General features: G+C 40.3%; 1 protein-coding gene across 1 annotated transcript in view; it reads left to right on the forward strand.

The window, feature by feature from the left end:
- LOC118405877 (titin-like) overlaps positions 1-18306 on the forward strand; it is a gene marked incomplete in the record, with an annotated part of 208106 nt that overhangs the window by 30313 nt on the left and 159487 nt on the right. The window contains 5 exon segments of the mRNA XM_035805692.1: positions 4409-4562; positions 13135-13247; positions 16482-16679; positions 17195-17352; positions 18054-18183. Of these exon segments, the coding sequence (XP_035661585.1) occupies positions 4409-4562; positions 13135-13247; positions 16482-16679; positions 17195-17352; positions 18054-18183 (753 nt within the window).

Consider the following 18306-nt stretch of genomic DNA (forward strand, 5'->3'; position numbering starts at 1 on the left):
AAGTGAATGTTTCTTCAACTTAAAGTTTCTAATCTGAAATTTTCTTTGCCTGACCAAGGACGTTTAATATATGAAACTTCCTTGGCCCAAGGAGGTTAAAAAAAATCATTTCAACCTCCTTGCTTGGCCTGATTGCCCACCAGGCTCTATAAAGCAGTGGTGTATAGAAATTTCACAGTGTTTTGGGAAGGTCCCTGTGGGACTTGCTAATAACTTGCTAATTGGAAAGCATGCCTTGACAATAACTGACCTCCTTTCAACCCGCATAACAATGTGCATAATTACAAAAAAATCAGGAAGGTAAGCGCCTTATATACAGCCTGCCCATGCAGTTAAGGATTTGGAACCTAAACTACAAATAATCTCTGGAACAAACTTTTGCCTGATGTTTCTATTCATATGAATCACCGGTAACAGCTTCATGGCATTCATGGCTTCCTGTTAAATTGTTAATGGTCCGAAAGATAACGGTACTTTGTACCAGATCAAAACCCAGGTTATCATAAAGTTTGGTTATCAAAAAGTTTGTTGTTACTTTGTCGGCCTTTCAGCTTTTCAACACCTCTCTATAGCACATGCTAGCACCTGCAAGATAGTCCATAGGCCAGGACCCCAAATTTCACCTATCAATACCCTATGCAGACTGCAGTGGCAAATTATTCTTATTATTCTAAGTAGTAGAAGGCCTGTGGCATATATTTTGATGTGACAGCCATTCTGGTTTGGCAGCTTTATTCTGGCTATCAATATCTGATATCAGCCTTCAAACCTATCACCATCTAAATGATCAGGAATTTTTTTTGTCTTAAACCAAGGAGCTTTTATCAATAAAATCACAAGAGACCTAGGCCTGGGGTAGCCAAGAGTAAAGATTACCAAAGGCAAATAGTAAAGACTAAAAATCTATTCCATTAGGTTGCTGTTGGAAAAGCTAGGTTAGGTCAGTGAGCTCAGAGCTTTAAAACTCCTTTGTGATATGCAAGGTAAAGGAAGGAAGTTAAACCTCCTTGGGTAAACTTAGTCTACTTCTTAATTACCAAGTTGCAACTACCATTCATTTCTCTAATTACCTGTCATTATAAATTAATACATGCATTGTTGTTGTTGGATTTTAAACACCTACATGTAGGTGCAAAGGAGATTAGAGAATGGCTTCAATCTCAATGACTTTAAAGCATGAAAAGAGTTACAGCTGACGAAAGGGTGTTACTGGTCAAATTGAACTTTTAACTGATCGGATCTGGTGATGGGTGATATATCATTTCAATTAGACACGTTGGAGGGACGTCCCCTATGCCCGGTAAACATTCCATTTCGTGGAGGAGCGTCCCCTAATAAAGGGAGGCACATCCCATTTCCAAGAGGAGCGTCCCCTTGAACGTCGAGGAGTGTCCTCTTTTCTAGAGGAGTGTGCACATTCGCGAGGGATGTCCCCATTCGATTGGTCGGGGTGACCCTGAGGGGTTTATTATATAAAGCCTGGTTGATTTCTATAACCCAAAGATACCAGCGATCAGCATGACTAACAAAGTGGTTCATGATTTACTTGTCCAGAAGATGAGCAAAATTTTTTACTGTAGTTTAGAATTCAGTAAATAGTTACTGGAAGTCCCCAAAATAATTTCATCAGGTTGGTAGACCATAGGATAGGAGTTCAAATCCTTTCATGTAGAAAAAGTGTATACGGTCAGTAGCATTCTGAGAAGTTCAAGTTTTCTTGTTAATGTGGGCACCCTTACATGAGGGTCTGCAAGAGAGGGGGTTGTCTTGGTAATGCTTAACGGTGAATTCAGAAGGCGGAGTAACGCTTAACGATAAATTCAGGAGGACTGGTAATGCTTAACAGTAAATTCAGGAGGAGTTGCAAAGCATAACGCGCAATCCTTTCGTACAAGGCTAGGATTGTTGTACGAGAAGCTGACTAGCTAATGACAATGTGAGAAGAAAAAGATGTCCAGAACCCGGAGGAATGACAGGCAATGTCAGCTGCCTCCATGACATTGCTTAGCTTGGGCAGAGTTCCCACTACAGAGGCTACGCGGGCGGCAGTAAATCCATTTTGGGGTGGGGGTAGAAGTGAACTTTTGCTGACAAAATTTTCAGCACGTGGAGCGCCGAAGCCCGAAGGCATAACGCATCGCACCAGAGGCCTGAAAATCTTGACCCTCTGAAATGCTATTTCTTGCATTTTAACTAAGATAAGTTAATGACATTTCCATCAAAATTCACATAGTTAAAGTTGCTGGGAGCAAGCACCCCTCCCCCCCCCCCCCAACTCCCGGCATATTTTCATCATTTTCAACACCGCATGCTCCTATGCAGAGGGATTACATACTCCTTCTGGCAAATGTCTGGTCCCTCTGCTTCGCCACAAACCAGCTGTCAGCCAATCAGAGAAGATGCCTTTCAGTTTTCTAAAGGGAAATCTTGTTCTAAGTAAGGCAAGTCCTATTCGTGACCGATGCTATCGTCACAACGTTCCATACCAGGGCGGTTAGTCCGTCCGGTTCTGCGTCAAACTGAGAATAAGGTACCAATTTTGTGATCAGTATTATAGGAACTGTGGGTAGAGGGCGATCGCTGCCTCACCGAATATTACCCAAAAACATGTAGAAACCATCATCCTCTTGCTGCGGCAACAATTTCGTCAGCATGCATATTGGCAATTAAACTCTATCTTATGCATGGTACAGGTGCTAATGGAGGTACTACAAAAAATAATGTAGATCCATTTCTTTGCTGACTTCTGATCCTTTAAATGTTTTTACTTAGCTTATGGATGCTAAATGGATAGTTCTTGGGCACTCAACTTGTCTTAGATACTCATAAAACGTCAGTATTGAGGTTAAAGAAAAAATAGAAGAGGTTCCTGATAGTAATTGCCACAGCTTCCGTACCTCTGAAAAATATGAGTACCTCTGAAAAAAATATGAGTAACCATTGCAGGACAGGCATTTTGTTAAAGACAAGTTAATTCATAGGGCAGTTTTTTTTTCTAATGCCTCAGGCATCTCCGGCAACATAATCAATAAAACTAGGAAAATGAAACAATAAACAATGCCTCCAATATATATCTATTTTAGACATTGAAAGTCAAGGCTATAACAGCTAATGAAATTGGCACAGTTTAACAGTTTCAAAACAAAATCAAATGCATACAGAACTCTTCCTGTCATTGCTTTAGATATTAATTTTAAGGTCATTTCTGCAGGAATTCCTGCAGAAATTCCTGCAGAAAACATTCTTCCTGCAGGAATTTACCTTTGTCCTGCAGGAAATGTCTGCAGGAATTCCTGCAGGAAAAAGTTTTTCCTGCAGGAATTCCTGCAGGAAAAATGCTTCCTGCAGGAATCTGCAGGAAGAAAATTTTCAAAATGAATATTCATGAAAGTTATTATCATATTTCACAACTGTACATCATACTTGTCAATGATATGAAAAGACTTTTCACCAAGTGCTTTTATATTGAAAATATTAGCACATTTCAAAATGGGAAAAGTGGAATTCCAAACTTATTGTGGAGCCTCTTTTTAAATTTTCTTAATCATAAAGGAAATATAGCCAAACAAGTTAGCGAGTGTTTTCACATACATGTTTTAGTGTCATAACTTTTATGGAAAAGTACATAACAGTACTAAATTTCATTTCTGAATCATGATGGAAACAGAGTTTTCACATAGCTTGGAACGTTTTGGTGCATTTCATACTTTTCTACTCAAGTTTTTACCAATTGATGGAGAATTTGCAAAGCCACCATATCAAATTGCACAATTAAATTTCCTGGGTACAAAAAAATCAGACAGAAATAAAAAAAAAGCAAGTTACTTTCCTTCTTCATGCTAACAATAAGTTCACAGCAGACATACTTTCTGTTCCCATAGTAACTGTTACCATGGTGATGGATCTAGCTTGACTGCACCGCTGCCCAATCATAACCTTTAGCAGTGTTGCCATAGAGACCATCTCAAGGTCGTTCAGCTATGTTTAACATTGACTTGACCAAATAGGCAAGGACAAATTGGCAATTTATCACATCTTCACCAGAGAAGACCTTAAGTTGAAATTTGTGCATTGTGTGAAAAATGAGTCTCTCTAATCTCAACTCTGCTTTAGTCTAAGTCTTTCACTAAAGGTACGCAGGAGTACCACTAAAGATCTGACCACCAGTTTTCTCAACCCTTCTTACTCTTCTGGTCCCCTTAATTTTTCACTTGTAATACCGGTCCATTCTCTGAAAAATAAGTATGTGATAGTATATGAAAAAATTATGTAGGTTATAAGTTTCAAAGCAAACTTGTTTATTTGAATGAACCCATTTGATTACCCCACTTTTCAAAAGGAGCTTGAGCATAGATGTATGATTAAATCGAGAGAAAGGAGAGATCATTTACGATCTGATGTTCCTCAGCACCATCAAGTGATGAGGAGAGGGAAAGGGCAGAAGTGCCTGTTGTGCAGCAACCTACGGTGCAACCAACTGTGCAACCAACTGTGCAACCAGCTATGCAACCAGCTGCACAACCTGTACAACCAGTGGAAGAGCCACCCATGGAAGTGGAAAGGTAAGAGTTGTAAGGGAAATCAGGAGAGAATCTGTTACATGTAAATCCCTTAGGCGCAAAGATGCTGCCTGCACAGAGGTTTCCAGTCTTGGAGTGCTAAAATTTCTTCTACAGTTAAGTTACATATACGATTCACCAGGCAGTTGAATTTTTGCACTACCTAAGTTGGGTCCTCTTGCTAGCCAACAGTCCTATATTGGGTAGTCTTGGTGGTCCTTCGGTATTGAAGATGACTCGATGTCAGGTGGGATGAGCCCTGATGAGGCTCCTAAGTCCAAAGCTACATGTAGATGCACACAGCCGTCCGCACTATGTACTTTTGTGGTCAGGTAACAGGAGTAAAAAAACAGGGTAAATATCGCCTGATTACAGGAGTAAAAAAACAGGGTAAATATCGCCTGATTATCCTTACCTTAGCCTTAGTTGTTCCTATGCCTCTATCAGTGCCACAGTGGGCCATCTTTGAGACTCTCCAGTTTCCTGTTTTTCAGCTCTCATTTTTTTGCACGATGGTTGGAACTGCATATAGCCTCATATTGCACATCACACCAGTGTTAGTTTGCTTCAGCAGTTTCCCCAACTACTGGTTTAGCTTTTCTAACAGTGTGGGACAAGCACAGCTAAGGCCCTGAGTATACAGTAATGGTTAACTTAGTCCGGGCAGTACGTCCGTAATGATGGTGATGACGGCAATGGCAGGGAATCACTGGCGAAACAACAGTGCTACAAATGTAACAGAGACATAATGCACCACCACAGTGTACTACTGAGTCAGCCATAGCAACACGCCCGTAACAATGGTGATGACTGCAATGGCAGGGAAACACTGGCCAAACAGCAGTCTTATAAAATTTAATGTAACAGTGACATAATGCACCACCATAGAGTACTATTTAGTCAGCCATAGCAACACGCCCGTAACAATGGTGATGACTGCAATGGCAGGGAAACACTGGCCAAACAGCAGTCTTATAAAATTTAATGTAACAGTGACATAATGCACCACCATAGAGTACTATTTAGTCAGCCATAGCAACACGCCCGTAACGATGATGATGACGGCAATGGCAGGGAATCACTGGCCAAACAGCAGTCTTATAAAATTTAATGTAACAGTGACATAATGCACCACCATAGAGTACTATTTAGTCAGCCATAGCAACACGCCCGTAACAATGGTGATGACTGCAATGGCAGGGAAACACTGGCGAAACAGCAGTGCTATAATTATAACAGTGACATCATTGGTCATCACAGTGCAGTCTTGAGTCAGCCATAGCGCTGGGCTGATGTCATTTCTATTGTTGAAGGCTATAGATATTTCTGTCAGTCTCCCTTACAAAATCATTTCCTCCCCCCCCCCCCCATCAACCTTACGCAAGCAATAGAGCACCAGTTTCAAAAAGCATCCTCATGATAGTCTTTATTGCTTATTGAAATATGTTGGAAACTTTCTGTGGGTCAACTTCACTTCTGCTGCAAAAGATTTTTGATGAGCTTTTGATTCTTGGTTGTTGTCCATTATATTATTGCAAAGGGTTGCAACTGTTGGTTAGGTTTGATTCAGCCATAGATTTGGATTGATGTCATATCTATTCATGTTTCTGAAGGCTTCAGCTTTATTTCTGTCATTGTCAGCACCTCCCCCTTATACAACCCTCTTTCCAACCTTATGCAAGCAAGAGCAATATTGCCCAATTTTAAGGCTTAACTTCATCAGTACAAGCTCCGTCCTTAAACCATGGTTTGCATTCTTTCAGCTCAACAGTCAAACAAACTAATGTAGGCTCTGAAAATTGAAAATTGTTTGAAACGTTGCCTATATCCTGTCCTTGAAAGCTACAGTCATTTCTGTCTCATTCTAACACACACACACTTTTACCACCCCCTCTCCCAAACCTTAAACAAGCATCAGTGCTGACATACATTTATATCATCTAAACTTCATCAGAACCATCTCAAGTTCTCACCGTGGTTGGAATACTTAGCTATTGAGATGTATCCTGTCCTTCTGATCATGAGAGGATGTTGAAAAGGGTTGCTTGTAATCTTCAGTCAGTCATTGTGCTGGGCTGATGTCATCGCTATTGTGCAAGGCTATAGATATTTCTGTGTCAGCACCCCCCCCCCTTTACACAACTACCCCCTCCTTATACAACCACCCAATATAGCTTACAATAGTGCAGCAATGATGACTTGTAGATGTTTCCTACACATTGTCAGCATTAAGCTGTGTCTGAGCCAACTTCAATCTTCAACATGCATGAAAATATACATTGTACATTAGAAAAATAGTATTGAGGATGCCAATACATACAATGTTTTGTCAATCTAAAATCAACATTACTTTTAGAGGAGAAAAATTTTGAATCGAATGATTTTCTTGGGGGAACAATGTTTCCCATCATTCCTTGCACCTTACGCAACATGCTATTTATGGCAGATGTACCGGTTCACCGGTAAAGGTTTACATAATGATGTAGTTTGGAACAATCTGGAAAGGGTTACCTAAGGAAAATTTTGAGTTTCACATTTTTCCACTTCTTTGTAATGCAATTGTTTCTATCTTAAAGTTTCCATTGCTTTACTTCTCTGTAAAAGGTATTAGTCAGAGAAGTTACATGCAAGTCAACTATGTAATGGCATACATTTTGTAAGTGGAATTCAAGCGTTAGTATAAGAGGACTTATCAGATGATCATATAGCTTAAAACACTCTCCACTGCATGAGTTAAAGATAATTGGAATCATCCTTACTTGAAACCATATATGCATACATTTTGTATGTCATGTCCTAGTTCTTTAACACTAAGCATTAGTCGATGTGTATAGACTCATAAAAGAGTCTTTTGTCCTACATATGTGTCATGGTGCATCAGCTGTTTGGTTACCAAACCTTAAAACAAACAGATGACGTTGTGTAACCCACATGTTACCCAACCGGAAACTGACACCACTGTCTCCTTATAAACTCCTTATGGACCACATGCATATCCAAAACAGAATGAACTTAGTGAAAGGCAACCTAAGCAATATTACATTGTTAAAAGTGGAAATATTCTGAATAAGGCAGTCTGTATAATATTGACATCTAATGCAGTATTTTGCACAATCATTTACATCATTATTTCATAAATTGAGCCGTTAAAAACAGCACAGGAATGAGTTGCACAAGGATTCCAGATCAAGTCCTTATTTTTGGGGGGTACAATAATAACTTAAAGGAATATCCTCGTGCAACTTGTCTCTGGGCTGTTTTTAACCACTCAAAGTATCAAATTATGATGTAAATGTGAGAATACAGTGTAGTAGATGTCAATATCATGCAGATTGCCATATTCAGAATATTTCCACTTTGACGCTGTAATATTTTGCTTAGGTTGCCTATCATGAAGCAAAACTTGCTGTAACAGTTAAAGCTCTTTAAAAATCTGTTGTTTATTTCTTCATATACATTGTATATATGTCCACCATTGTTCAATATCAATAGTAAAACCCTAACTAACATCAGCCCCACTGCTACAGCTGTCTCCTTATGATTATACATAAAGTCTTGCCTTGATTTCTCATTATCTCTGTATGTCAAAAGATGGTCTTAATTAATAAGTAAATTAGTAACTTAGTTTAATGAATTGAACAGAACTGAGTGAGCTTACAGATGTGTCTTATGCAGCAGAGACTGTCATTTTTGAACATGAATAACAGTCAAGCCTTAGCTGAAGCTGTAAGGCTGATGTTACGTAGGGTTAATGACCATGGTCAATATTGACCAATGGAGGCTATACATTATGATGTAACGTAATCATATCGTGCAAAATAGGATCAGTGACTATAGCTCAAGTTAGGAAACAATTCCTGCACTTTCAGGACAGTGTAACAGTAGTGTTTAAGGACTGCTAAACTGAAGACGACTAACAGCTTAAGCCTTTTGGCCGAACGGTTTGCATGTTCGATTTGTGATCTGCCGCCCCGGGTTTGTTTCTTTCTGTTCTACTCACCCCTCTGGTTGTTTCAACAGTGTTGTGGATGAAATCCTAATCCAATATTTCCTACCATGAACCTAACGTTCAGATGTTATAGGAGGATGCTACATTATACATATGGCCATGTCCCAATATTCAAGTCAGGATACCGTCAGCTTGTCTTGTGAATGATTTATGATCAGACAGACCTTGATTGGCTTTAGACTGTTTACGTCATATTCAGCTATGACTGCTGACATATCATATGGATTTCATCAATTTTCAAGCCTTAACAAATTCATATTCAGAAGCAACAGGACTACAGGAGACATCTTTTGCAGTTTGGCTAGCATCCCATCACTTTGTAGCAAGTTTGGGCTTTCAAGTGTGGCAACATTAGTACCAGAATGTTGTCAGCTTGGCTGTGTTTCTGCTAGTTGAGTTGAGGGCAGCTGACCTTGGTTTGGTCCAGGCTTGTGGTCAACTTCTGGGTCAAGTTCATCATATTGGAGGGTAGTTTGCCATATTTGTTAAGTCTGTAGATTTTTTTTGAAAAGACAGATGTAATAGATTTTTTTTAACTTCATCAAAACTGCAAAACAGAATACATTGTGTAGCACTGGGCAAAAAGAATCCAGGTTTTGATTGTTTTGATTGAGCTTTTTCCTACCCTCTTGGAAAGGATGGCAACAAAATTTTCTTTTAGCTTTTCCTCACTTTCTGACTTGTTATCTGATACTTCAACTGAAATTGAGGAATACATGGGCTACAGGAATGTTGTGAAATTGTACCACGTTTATGACTCACATATGCAGACAGTAAGGACTTAGTACATATTGTGGCTGATAGCCAAAGTGCCATCTCCCTCCTGATTGGTGGATGCTGGCTTGACTGACAGGTGCATGTGGCAGTTGTGTGTCCCCCTGAGTTGTGACATTGTTGCCAAGTGGAATAACAGCATGTAGCAATGCTGAGGCCTGGGGCTCACAGGGTTTCAGGTTTCACTGCAGTCAGGGAGGGTGTAGGTATCATGCACTCAATGATGTACATTTTGTAGAAATACATCAGAATTTGGCAATTATTGGACCTTTTTTATCATTATTTTAAATCTTACAATGAAATATACCATCGAAAGAGCAGCTAGCAAGAGAAAAACTTTGCTATCCTGTTTGCAGTCTTGTTCTATGAAAGAGAATAAAATAATAATATTACACATATCAAATGAGCACACACACCCCCATTCCATACTCTTAAAGCAATGCCCTTCTGTAGCATTTATCAAACTTAGCAAACAAGAAAGAGACTATCAACAAAATTAGAATCCGCATTGCTTCATCAAACGCTTTGTAGGATTGAAACTTGTGAGATGAGGAATCCTCCATATTTTGGTATTAAACAAGATTGTGATTTTTTTCGTTGTGTAACGTGACAGATGACCACCCCTGCAAAATAGTCTAATTATATCCCCCTGCACCTGCCACTTTTACCAACCAACCACAGCCTCCCTTACATCCCCCCATGCCTCCTCCCAGCCAATCAGCATGCCTTTTACATTCCACCTGGGGGGTATATAAGCCTGCGAACAGCTGCCCTAGTCAGGAGGTTCTCTACAAGTCCGCGTGCCGGGCCGCGGAAAAAAGGAAGACCTAACCTTGATCGGTCCTCCGGGAAACATGGAGTAACCCTGCGCACCTCCGCAGTGGAACTCCCGCCTCGAAATAAGAGTAATCGGGGACGACGAAGACGAAACAAGGAACATTCATCCGGAAACCTTCTATCTAGACATAAGGAATTGTTAGGTTAGGTTTTCCTTTGTGTGCTGATCGTGTGGATAAAGAAGTGCAGTGTGTGTGTGCTGTTTGAACTGCTGAAAGCAACGCTTGGATATCGACAACGATTCGTGAGTTCTGAAGAAGGTAAAAGTCTTTCCTCTTCTGTCTTCTCTTTTATTAAGGCTTAATTCTGCTTAAACCGATGCCTTGCCACAAACAGATGCCTTTCTGTCTGAGCAAGATACCATGATAGCAGGGGCAAAAATAACTGGCATTTTTCATCCTAAAGAAATATCAGAATGCCTCTTCGTATTCTTCTTTTTTGACTTTGTATTGATAGCCTGGTACAAAGAATTGTAGCCTGTGCTGTAGATGGTTCGTATAAAGGAACTCGAATGATGACATTACTGCACGAAACATGCAGTTGTCGGCTAGGAAATAATTCTTCCATGTCTGTTGCTTGTAATATGATACATAATAACTTCAGCATAGCGTCATAGATATTTCTCATTAAAGCTGCTTAGGTCGTCAAGCTTCCCCTTCTATCAGTACATGCAAGCTGATCTATAAGCTCATTATTCTCACATTATGTCTTGTTTGTTAAATTCGTGAGTAAACTGTGAAGTGTATGGGGTACTACATGCCCCCCTCCCAATGTATAGTGTAAAGCAGGAGACAATGTCAGGCATGTGGGCCATGCTGTTCCTCTCTATTTATGGAGGGCCGCTCCAAAATTCTGTCTCCGTCATCTGAAACTCGATACCCCTCTGCCATAACCCTACCGAACTGCACCCAACTCGGGACATTTCAAGGAGATGACTTTAGATAGCTGAAATCATTTTATCATGTACAAAAGCAACTTTGTAAACTTTGCATTGGCAGCATCGTTTGTTAATTGTCAATTCTTCAAAGCCATTGTTTATTGTCTTTTGCTGTTACAATACAATTTTGTTTGCAAGTTTATGCCCGAGGGTTGATTTCTGTATGTAAGGTGGTAAATCATATACATGTATGTGGAAGAGACATTGGTTGCAGAGCTAGGAGATACACAACTATTTCAATTTTGCATTTTCTTTTTAATTCCGGGAACCAAGAGATAGAATTGGTATGGCCTCCCAGAATATGGATATTCCAACCATCAGTATATCTGTCTTGCTCTTTACTCTCTGTCCATTATTTGTCTGAAACTTGACACCCATCCTCCATTGCTCCGGAGAGCTGCACCCAAACATGGCTGTAGGGTCAAGTTTGCAAATTCCATATTTCAGTTATTATTAAGTATTATACCATGTACTTGGTGCCTGTTTGTTGCATCCCTTGCTTTGATTTTCTGTATTTGCTTTCATTCGGTATTTGCTAGCAGGTTAATTCTATGATTTTGACTTATTTCTTTATGATCTGTAGATCATGTTCAGTTTTGTCTGCTTCAGTTTTTTTAGCTAGATCATTTGTTGCGTCATGATGATCACTGGGTTTCATTTGATTTATTTGATTTATTATGGTTTGATGTATGGTCTTCATATTCATTTAATAGCATTATGATTTGTAAATTTTGAAGGGGGTAGAGGTTGTATAAGCCACACGGCTTTTTCTCTCCCCTTGCACGTTCTGTTGTTTTCTTTAATTTGCTGTATTTATGATTGTTTTTAAAGTGCAAAATAAAATCAATCCAAATCAATCAACGGCAACAACATATATCCAGCTACAGACAGACTGTTCATTTTCAATGAACATTGATTTTTACTGTGGTTTTATCTGTTTTCAAGCTTTGAACAAGTTCTTATTGTATTGATATGTTTTCTACATTTCCGTTCTCCTATAGCCTTTTGCATCTAATGCTAGTAGTATCTGCCCCATGAGATGTATCTTTGAAATGTTTGCCAAATTGTCAGATTGAGGAGTTACTATTACCATCAGTATTCATCCTTTTATGTTCAGCATATGTTTTGGAACAGGGAGGTCTGCAAAAAGTCTGCATTGATTGTGAAATTGTGAAAAGTGCCATTTTTTTAGTGCAGTTACTGGATTTTGGTTATTTCGTCCCTTTAGAACAACTTTAGTTTACCACACAGAATTCTCTGTTTTTGTAGGATCAGTGAATATTACCTTCAATGATATAAACCCTACCTAAGTCTAATCCAAGTTCATGTCTGTTTAACGTGGGTCTGGGAACAAAGCCAACATTACAACTATCCCATCACAAATCTGAGGTAACAGCTCCGCACATTCCAGGGCAAGGTTCTCCTGTTTTCTACTGGATGCAGGCCTTTGATAGAGTCGTGGGAGAACATAGTTTGGGATAAAAACTGTGATGGCAGTTTTGTTCAAGATTTCTTCTAGTTTCTTGAAAAACCAGCAGTGCTGAGACTCTGAAACGTCATGTTTACGTCTCGCGTGTTCTTCGTCCTTAGGCAGTCATGTGGGCTGAGGGTTACCATGGACACGGCTCAGTTTGTGACAATTTTAGCTCATTTTTACCAGCATTTTTCTATTCTGGAGGTTGACAATTTATGTGGAGCAGAAGTTTTCTTTTTGTTTAGAAGGGCTACCTTACTGAATTGTGCAGACATTATTCTGACATATTTGTTTCTAAATTTCCTGTGTTTATGATATTAACTGTTTCCTGCAATATTTGTACATGTGTAATGAATGAACTCTGTTGTATTGGATCTAAATAAATTAGTGAGATTTACATTCGGATTGTATGGAGTTTGGTTAGCTTTTGTTGATGTGAACAGGTTCTGTCAAGCAATTTTCATCAATTGTATAAGGTGAATACATGATGTTTAAGATATATTTTTTAAAGACGTTATTCCAACCCTCTTGTCTCCCTCCTTAGAGTACCAGAGCCACCAATCATAAGAAACATGGAACCGCCAAAGTTCGTCCAACCAATCCGAAGCATCGCTGTTGTTGAGGGCAAGCGAGCAGAGTTTGAAGGACTTGTCACAGGTAAGACGTTCGCTTTTCCTTTAAGACATTGACTTTTTCTTTAAGGAGTTGAAGGCACAGGTCAGTTGATATCCTGGGGAAGAAGCATATAATTTCTGAGAATGAAATGTTCTTGAAGAAGTTGGAATTCCAAATTTTGCACCTGTCCCAAACACTCCTGGACTCAGATAGACTTTAAATGGACGAAAGCAGCTGGGATATCATGTTATAGGACAGGTGTGAAATTACACAGCTGGTGTATTGTGTTTCATGACACGTGTTGGGTTACACAGCTTACAAAACACAACTATTCATAGAATCCATAGAATCTTCAATTAACAAGAATTAAAAATCAATTAACATAGAAGCCAAACTTTTTGCACAAGTGCAACTTAGGCAGTGAAACACATAAATAGAAATAGTGAGAAATTCACATATTAATGAATGAAACAAGAAATTCACAAAAAAGCATCTCACAGAGCTATGAGGGTTTTTATTTCTCATTGCAGACTAAATGTCTTGTATAATTCTTACAGCTTCTTTATATCTGGCAAGATCTTAATGTGATAAGGGCTTGTCTTTCTGAAGGTTAGATGAAGGGCACAGCTGTTCCACATCCACCTTATTTGACAAATTTGTCAGCATCTTGGCAGCTTCTTATCTTCTGAAACATACAGGCTGCTGGGATTCTTTAAGTAGCCCCAGTTTCTTCTCTTTATCTCAAGTATGTTGGGCGAGTCTTGGCTGTGGCGTTCTGACTGCAGGCGTTCCTAGCATACCTGTGCTCTGCCAAGGAGTCGTGTTTCTGACTTTCCGTGTTTTTTCTACACTAATACTGATGTCATTCGAATCAGTGTGACAGGGTTGTGTATAATCTATGTTGTCACAGTCCAACTGTGGTTCCTACAATCTGGAGTTGTGTGCCAAACAGGAGTCAAGCTAAGGGTGTTAATTAAGCATCCAAAAGTATTCAAAGGGTTTCTGTTTTTCTACACTGTCAAAGTTGCTGATGTCATTCAGAGCAGTATGACCTGGCTCTTGGCAATCCTAAACAGCTACTCACTAACTGTACGTGAAACAATCTGTAGTTTTCTGCCAAAGAATTGTTGAGTTCCTGTCTTTTCCTGCTGTTTCAGATGTTTCTGGTGTGAATTAAGCATCCCAAAGCATCCAAAGGGTTTCTGTTTTTTCCATGCTGTCAAAGTTGCTGGGGTCATATTCGGAGTATAGTGTGCCAGGCTGATGACATTGTATAATCAGCCTGCCGCAGTGAAACAATCTCTTTCTGCCAAAGAATTGTCGAGTTCCTGTCTTTTCCTGCTGTTTGAGATGTTTCTGATGTCATTCGGAGCATTGCCACATGGTCATGTTTCCATATGATCTATTTAAATTTGTCACAATCCTGGTGTTTGTGAAACTTGCTGTAATTTTGTGCCAAACTAGAGTCAAATGTCAGATGTTTCTGATGTCATTAGGAGCAGTGTAACCTTAACATGGTCATGTACTCAAAATTTGTGCCAAACTAGAGTCAGATTTCTTTGTTTTCCTACACTGTCAGATGTTTCTGACGTCATTATAACAGTGTAAGATGCTCATGTATATATAATCCCGACAGTCAACTGTGGATAAACCTGTTCCTACTCAGACCCCCTCCCTCCCTGTGAAAACAGCTGCTGCAACAAAACTCTGTCATTCTCCATGCAGTTTGTTCATTGTGTACCATTTTTATTTGCTTATTCCCTTCCTTTTTGGCCTAAGAAAATCTCACCCTATCAGTTCCAGAGGTTGGAAATTTTGATAAAAGTTAGGCTATTGTACCAGACTTTCCCCCAAACACTAAAATCATTGGCAGTATCAAATGGGTTCACAGTACTATCCAGGAGGTTTGGTACAAGCAGACTCTATCCCCTGTCCCTGGAGAGCAGCTGTTGACACAATAACTGAGGTGTGAAATTGCCTAATCAGGCAGAAAATCACAGGCTTGTGGCTCTGCAGGACCTGTGGCCACACTGGGGTGTCAAGTGGTCACAATTAGGTGATGATTGGCCTAAGCTGGGTAAAATGAAACCTATCCTGTATGTGGGAGGGATGGATGTGTGGAATGGGGAAAGTGTTTCCTTTTCAGCTGTGAAAATCAAAACAGAATCTTTGACAGTCCTTTTTCTCATCACAAACTTGACTTGAATGAATGAAAATGTTACTCTGTTCACCAGATGTCGATCACTTTAAAGTGCTGTGTGTGCTTGTTTTTCTCAAAAGAAGATGTAACACTTATGGAGATCCAAATAAAACAAACACTGTTACATTTTTCACATTGTGCAAGCATTTTCTGTCATTGCGATTTGAAAGCTGTTTTCACAAAATGTTTGTTTGATATTATGATAGATATTTTTCTCTCCAAATCCCCTGGCCTGTGCAATATAACTACAGTACATCATAGTAGATGGAAGGATGCCTACTACTACTAATACTAATACTACATCATAGTAGTACTAATCTCCAAGCAGATCCTACGGTAGCATAAGACAGTATCAAAAGCTGCCAGAGGAGTGAAGCCGGCTTGGGAGTGTGTTTTGATATGGCAAATGGACACCTCTTGGCTAACTATACTCCTTGGCCAGTTTGGTACTATCTTATGCCATTGTAGAATCTGCTTGGAGATTAGTAGTACACGTACATGATTGTACATTGCAATATTTGTATGTCCTTGTCAGAGTGAGGATCAAAACTAGGTAGGCTTATATGGTATATTCCCTGGGGAACTCTGAGAATAGCTTGGGCAGGAAAAAGCCAGTGCTCTTCAGCCAAATTTGGGGATGTAAGATCCCCAGACAGTATATAGATACCCACATAACATCTGCATATGGATTGGAAGCCTGGTGAAAGTTATATGTTGGGCTGTATCCAAGACCTGCCCCTTTGTCCCAGGACAGAAATTTGCTTGTTGGGACAAACAAAAATTTCTGCCATAAACTATGACATGAAATTGAGAACAATGTATTTTTGTAAGCTTGAAATTACAGATTTAACAAGGAAAATAAACGCATTGGGCTTCCAAACACTGACTGGGACAGCAAATTTTGACATGGCTACAATAAAATGAGTTTTGCATTGCAACATGGCTGTTTCCATGGTGACAGCCAATTCCTATAGTGCAATCTGTAACACCATTTTCCATTGGCTGTTTCCTAGGTGACCGCCAGACCATTCCTATAGTGCAATCTGTAACACCATTTTCCATTGGCTGTTTCCTAGGTGACCCCCAGCCGGAGGTTACTTGGTACAAAGACGGGCAGGACTGTAGCCAGAATCCCGACTTCGAGATCACGTATATCGAGGGGCAAACGAAACTCGTGATCCCGGAAGTCTTCGACGAGGATGCTGGGAAATACACCTGCAAGGCCAAGAACCAGGCTGGCACGGCCGCCTCCACAGCTGAACTTGTGGTCAAGGGTAAGGAATACCCCTGTTATAGGGAATTGGTACAGTCTTGCTATGCATTAATGATAGTTTGGCATAGTTCATATCAAATTTATGGGGGGGGAACAAGGACCGGGCTGGCAAAGCCACTTCCACAGCTGAACTTGTGATCAAGGCTAAGGAACACCCCGGTTAAGGGACTTGGTACAGTCTGTGTATGCAATAGCAATGCTCCGGAATGGTCCATGTTAGAATTATAGAGGCATGACAAACTGCTTGAACATCAAGACAAAAAGGATAAGAAAAAAAAGGATTATTTCTGCAGTTTGATGACGAGGGGACAAGATGCGAGGGACGCTCATCCATCGAAGCGACGGGAGAACCAAGAAAGAAAGAATGAAAAGTTGCCATAGTAACGCATATTTATTGTCCTCCGTAGCCGTGACGGAGCCACCAGACTTTACGCAGCGGCTGCAGAGCATGCAGGCCAGCGAGGGCGCCATTTGATTACAGTTGCCATAGTAACGCTTGTTTATCTCCCCCCGTAGCCGTGACGGAGCCACCAGACTTTACGCAGCGCCTGCAGAGCATGCAGGCGAGCGAGGGTGCCCAGGTGCGACTTGAGGTCCGCATCTCAGGCGTGCCCACGCCCGAGATCAAGTGGTTTCGCGAAGGAGCCGAGATACAGTCGTCACATGACTTCCAGGTGGGTACTCTTCCCAAAGAAGCATGATGTTTTTTACTTTATTTATTTATTTATATATCTTACAGTTTCTATCAAACAGAATGTGCACTTTAACATACATCTAGATGGTTAGATTTCTGTAAAACAGTTCCATCCTCAGGCAATGTAGTAAAGGTACATGTAAGAGCATTAAGAGGAAGAGAGTCTTTTCCAGCTCTATCTCTGGTTTGGTTCTATTAGTACCACCATGTAGAACTAGAAAGCATCACGACCTTGATCCTTCTGATACAAACTTTCATTGGAAAATTGTAAAAAATCGGATATACAGACAAACATGCACTGTAAATGCAGAAATGTTCGCGGTGGATAAATGTTCGCGGTTTTCGCGGTGACCACTTCACCGCGAACTTAAAACCACCGCGAATATTTTTCCATTATGGTATTAGACTGCAGTCTATGGTGTTACCGCGAAATTAAATCCACCGTGAAAAGTCATTTTTCCCACTACCGCGAAATTAAATCCCCGCGAACTTAAATGCATTTACAGTACCTCCTACACATGCAGCTAACACCTTCAGTGTAGTCAGTCTAGCCTTGATGAAGGTGACATATGTCGACCAGACTGACTTTGCTGGGATACGTGAGGGGGATCTGTCAGCTCTAAAGTTTGCATATTTGTGATAATGTGAATACTAATGTACATATTTGGGATGTTTCCACAGATCATACGTGAGGGGGATCTGGCAGCCCTTGTGATCCGCGAGGCCTTCCCAGAGGATTCTGGGAAGTTCAGTGTCACGGCGTCCAACAGCGTGGGCAGAGCAACTTCTGCTGCTCACCTCGTCATTTCAGGTAGGGGGCGCCGCTAAACTCTCATGGTTTCTGCAGTACATCTTTACATGTTTGTAGTAGCAATACCTGTTTTGTTTTCATCGGTGTCCATGTGCGCCGCCATATTGGATTTTGGGTCATGCA

This window comes from Branchiostoma floridae, chromosome 18, assembly GCF_000003815.2.
Source record: "Branchiostoma floridae strain S238N-H82 chromosome 18, Bfl_VNyyK, whole genome shotgun sequence".
NCBI lineage: Eukaryota > Metazoa > Chordata > Leptocardii > Amphioxiformes > Branchiostomatidae > Branchiostoma > Branchiostoma floridae.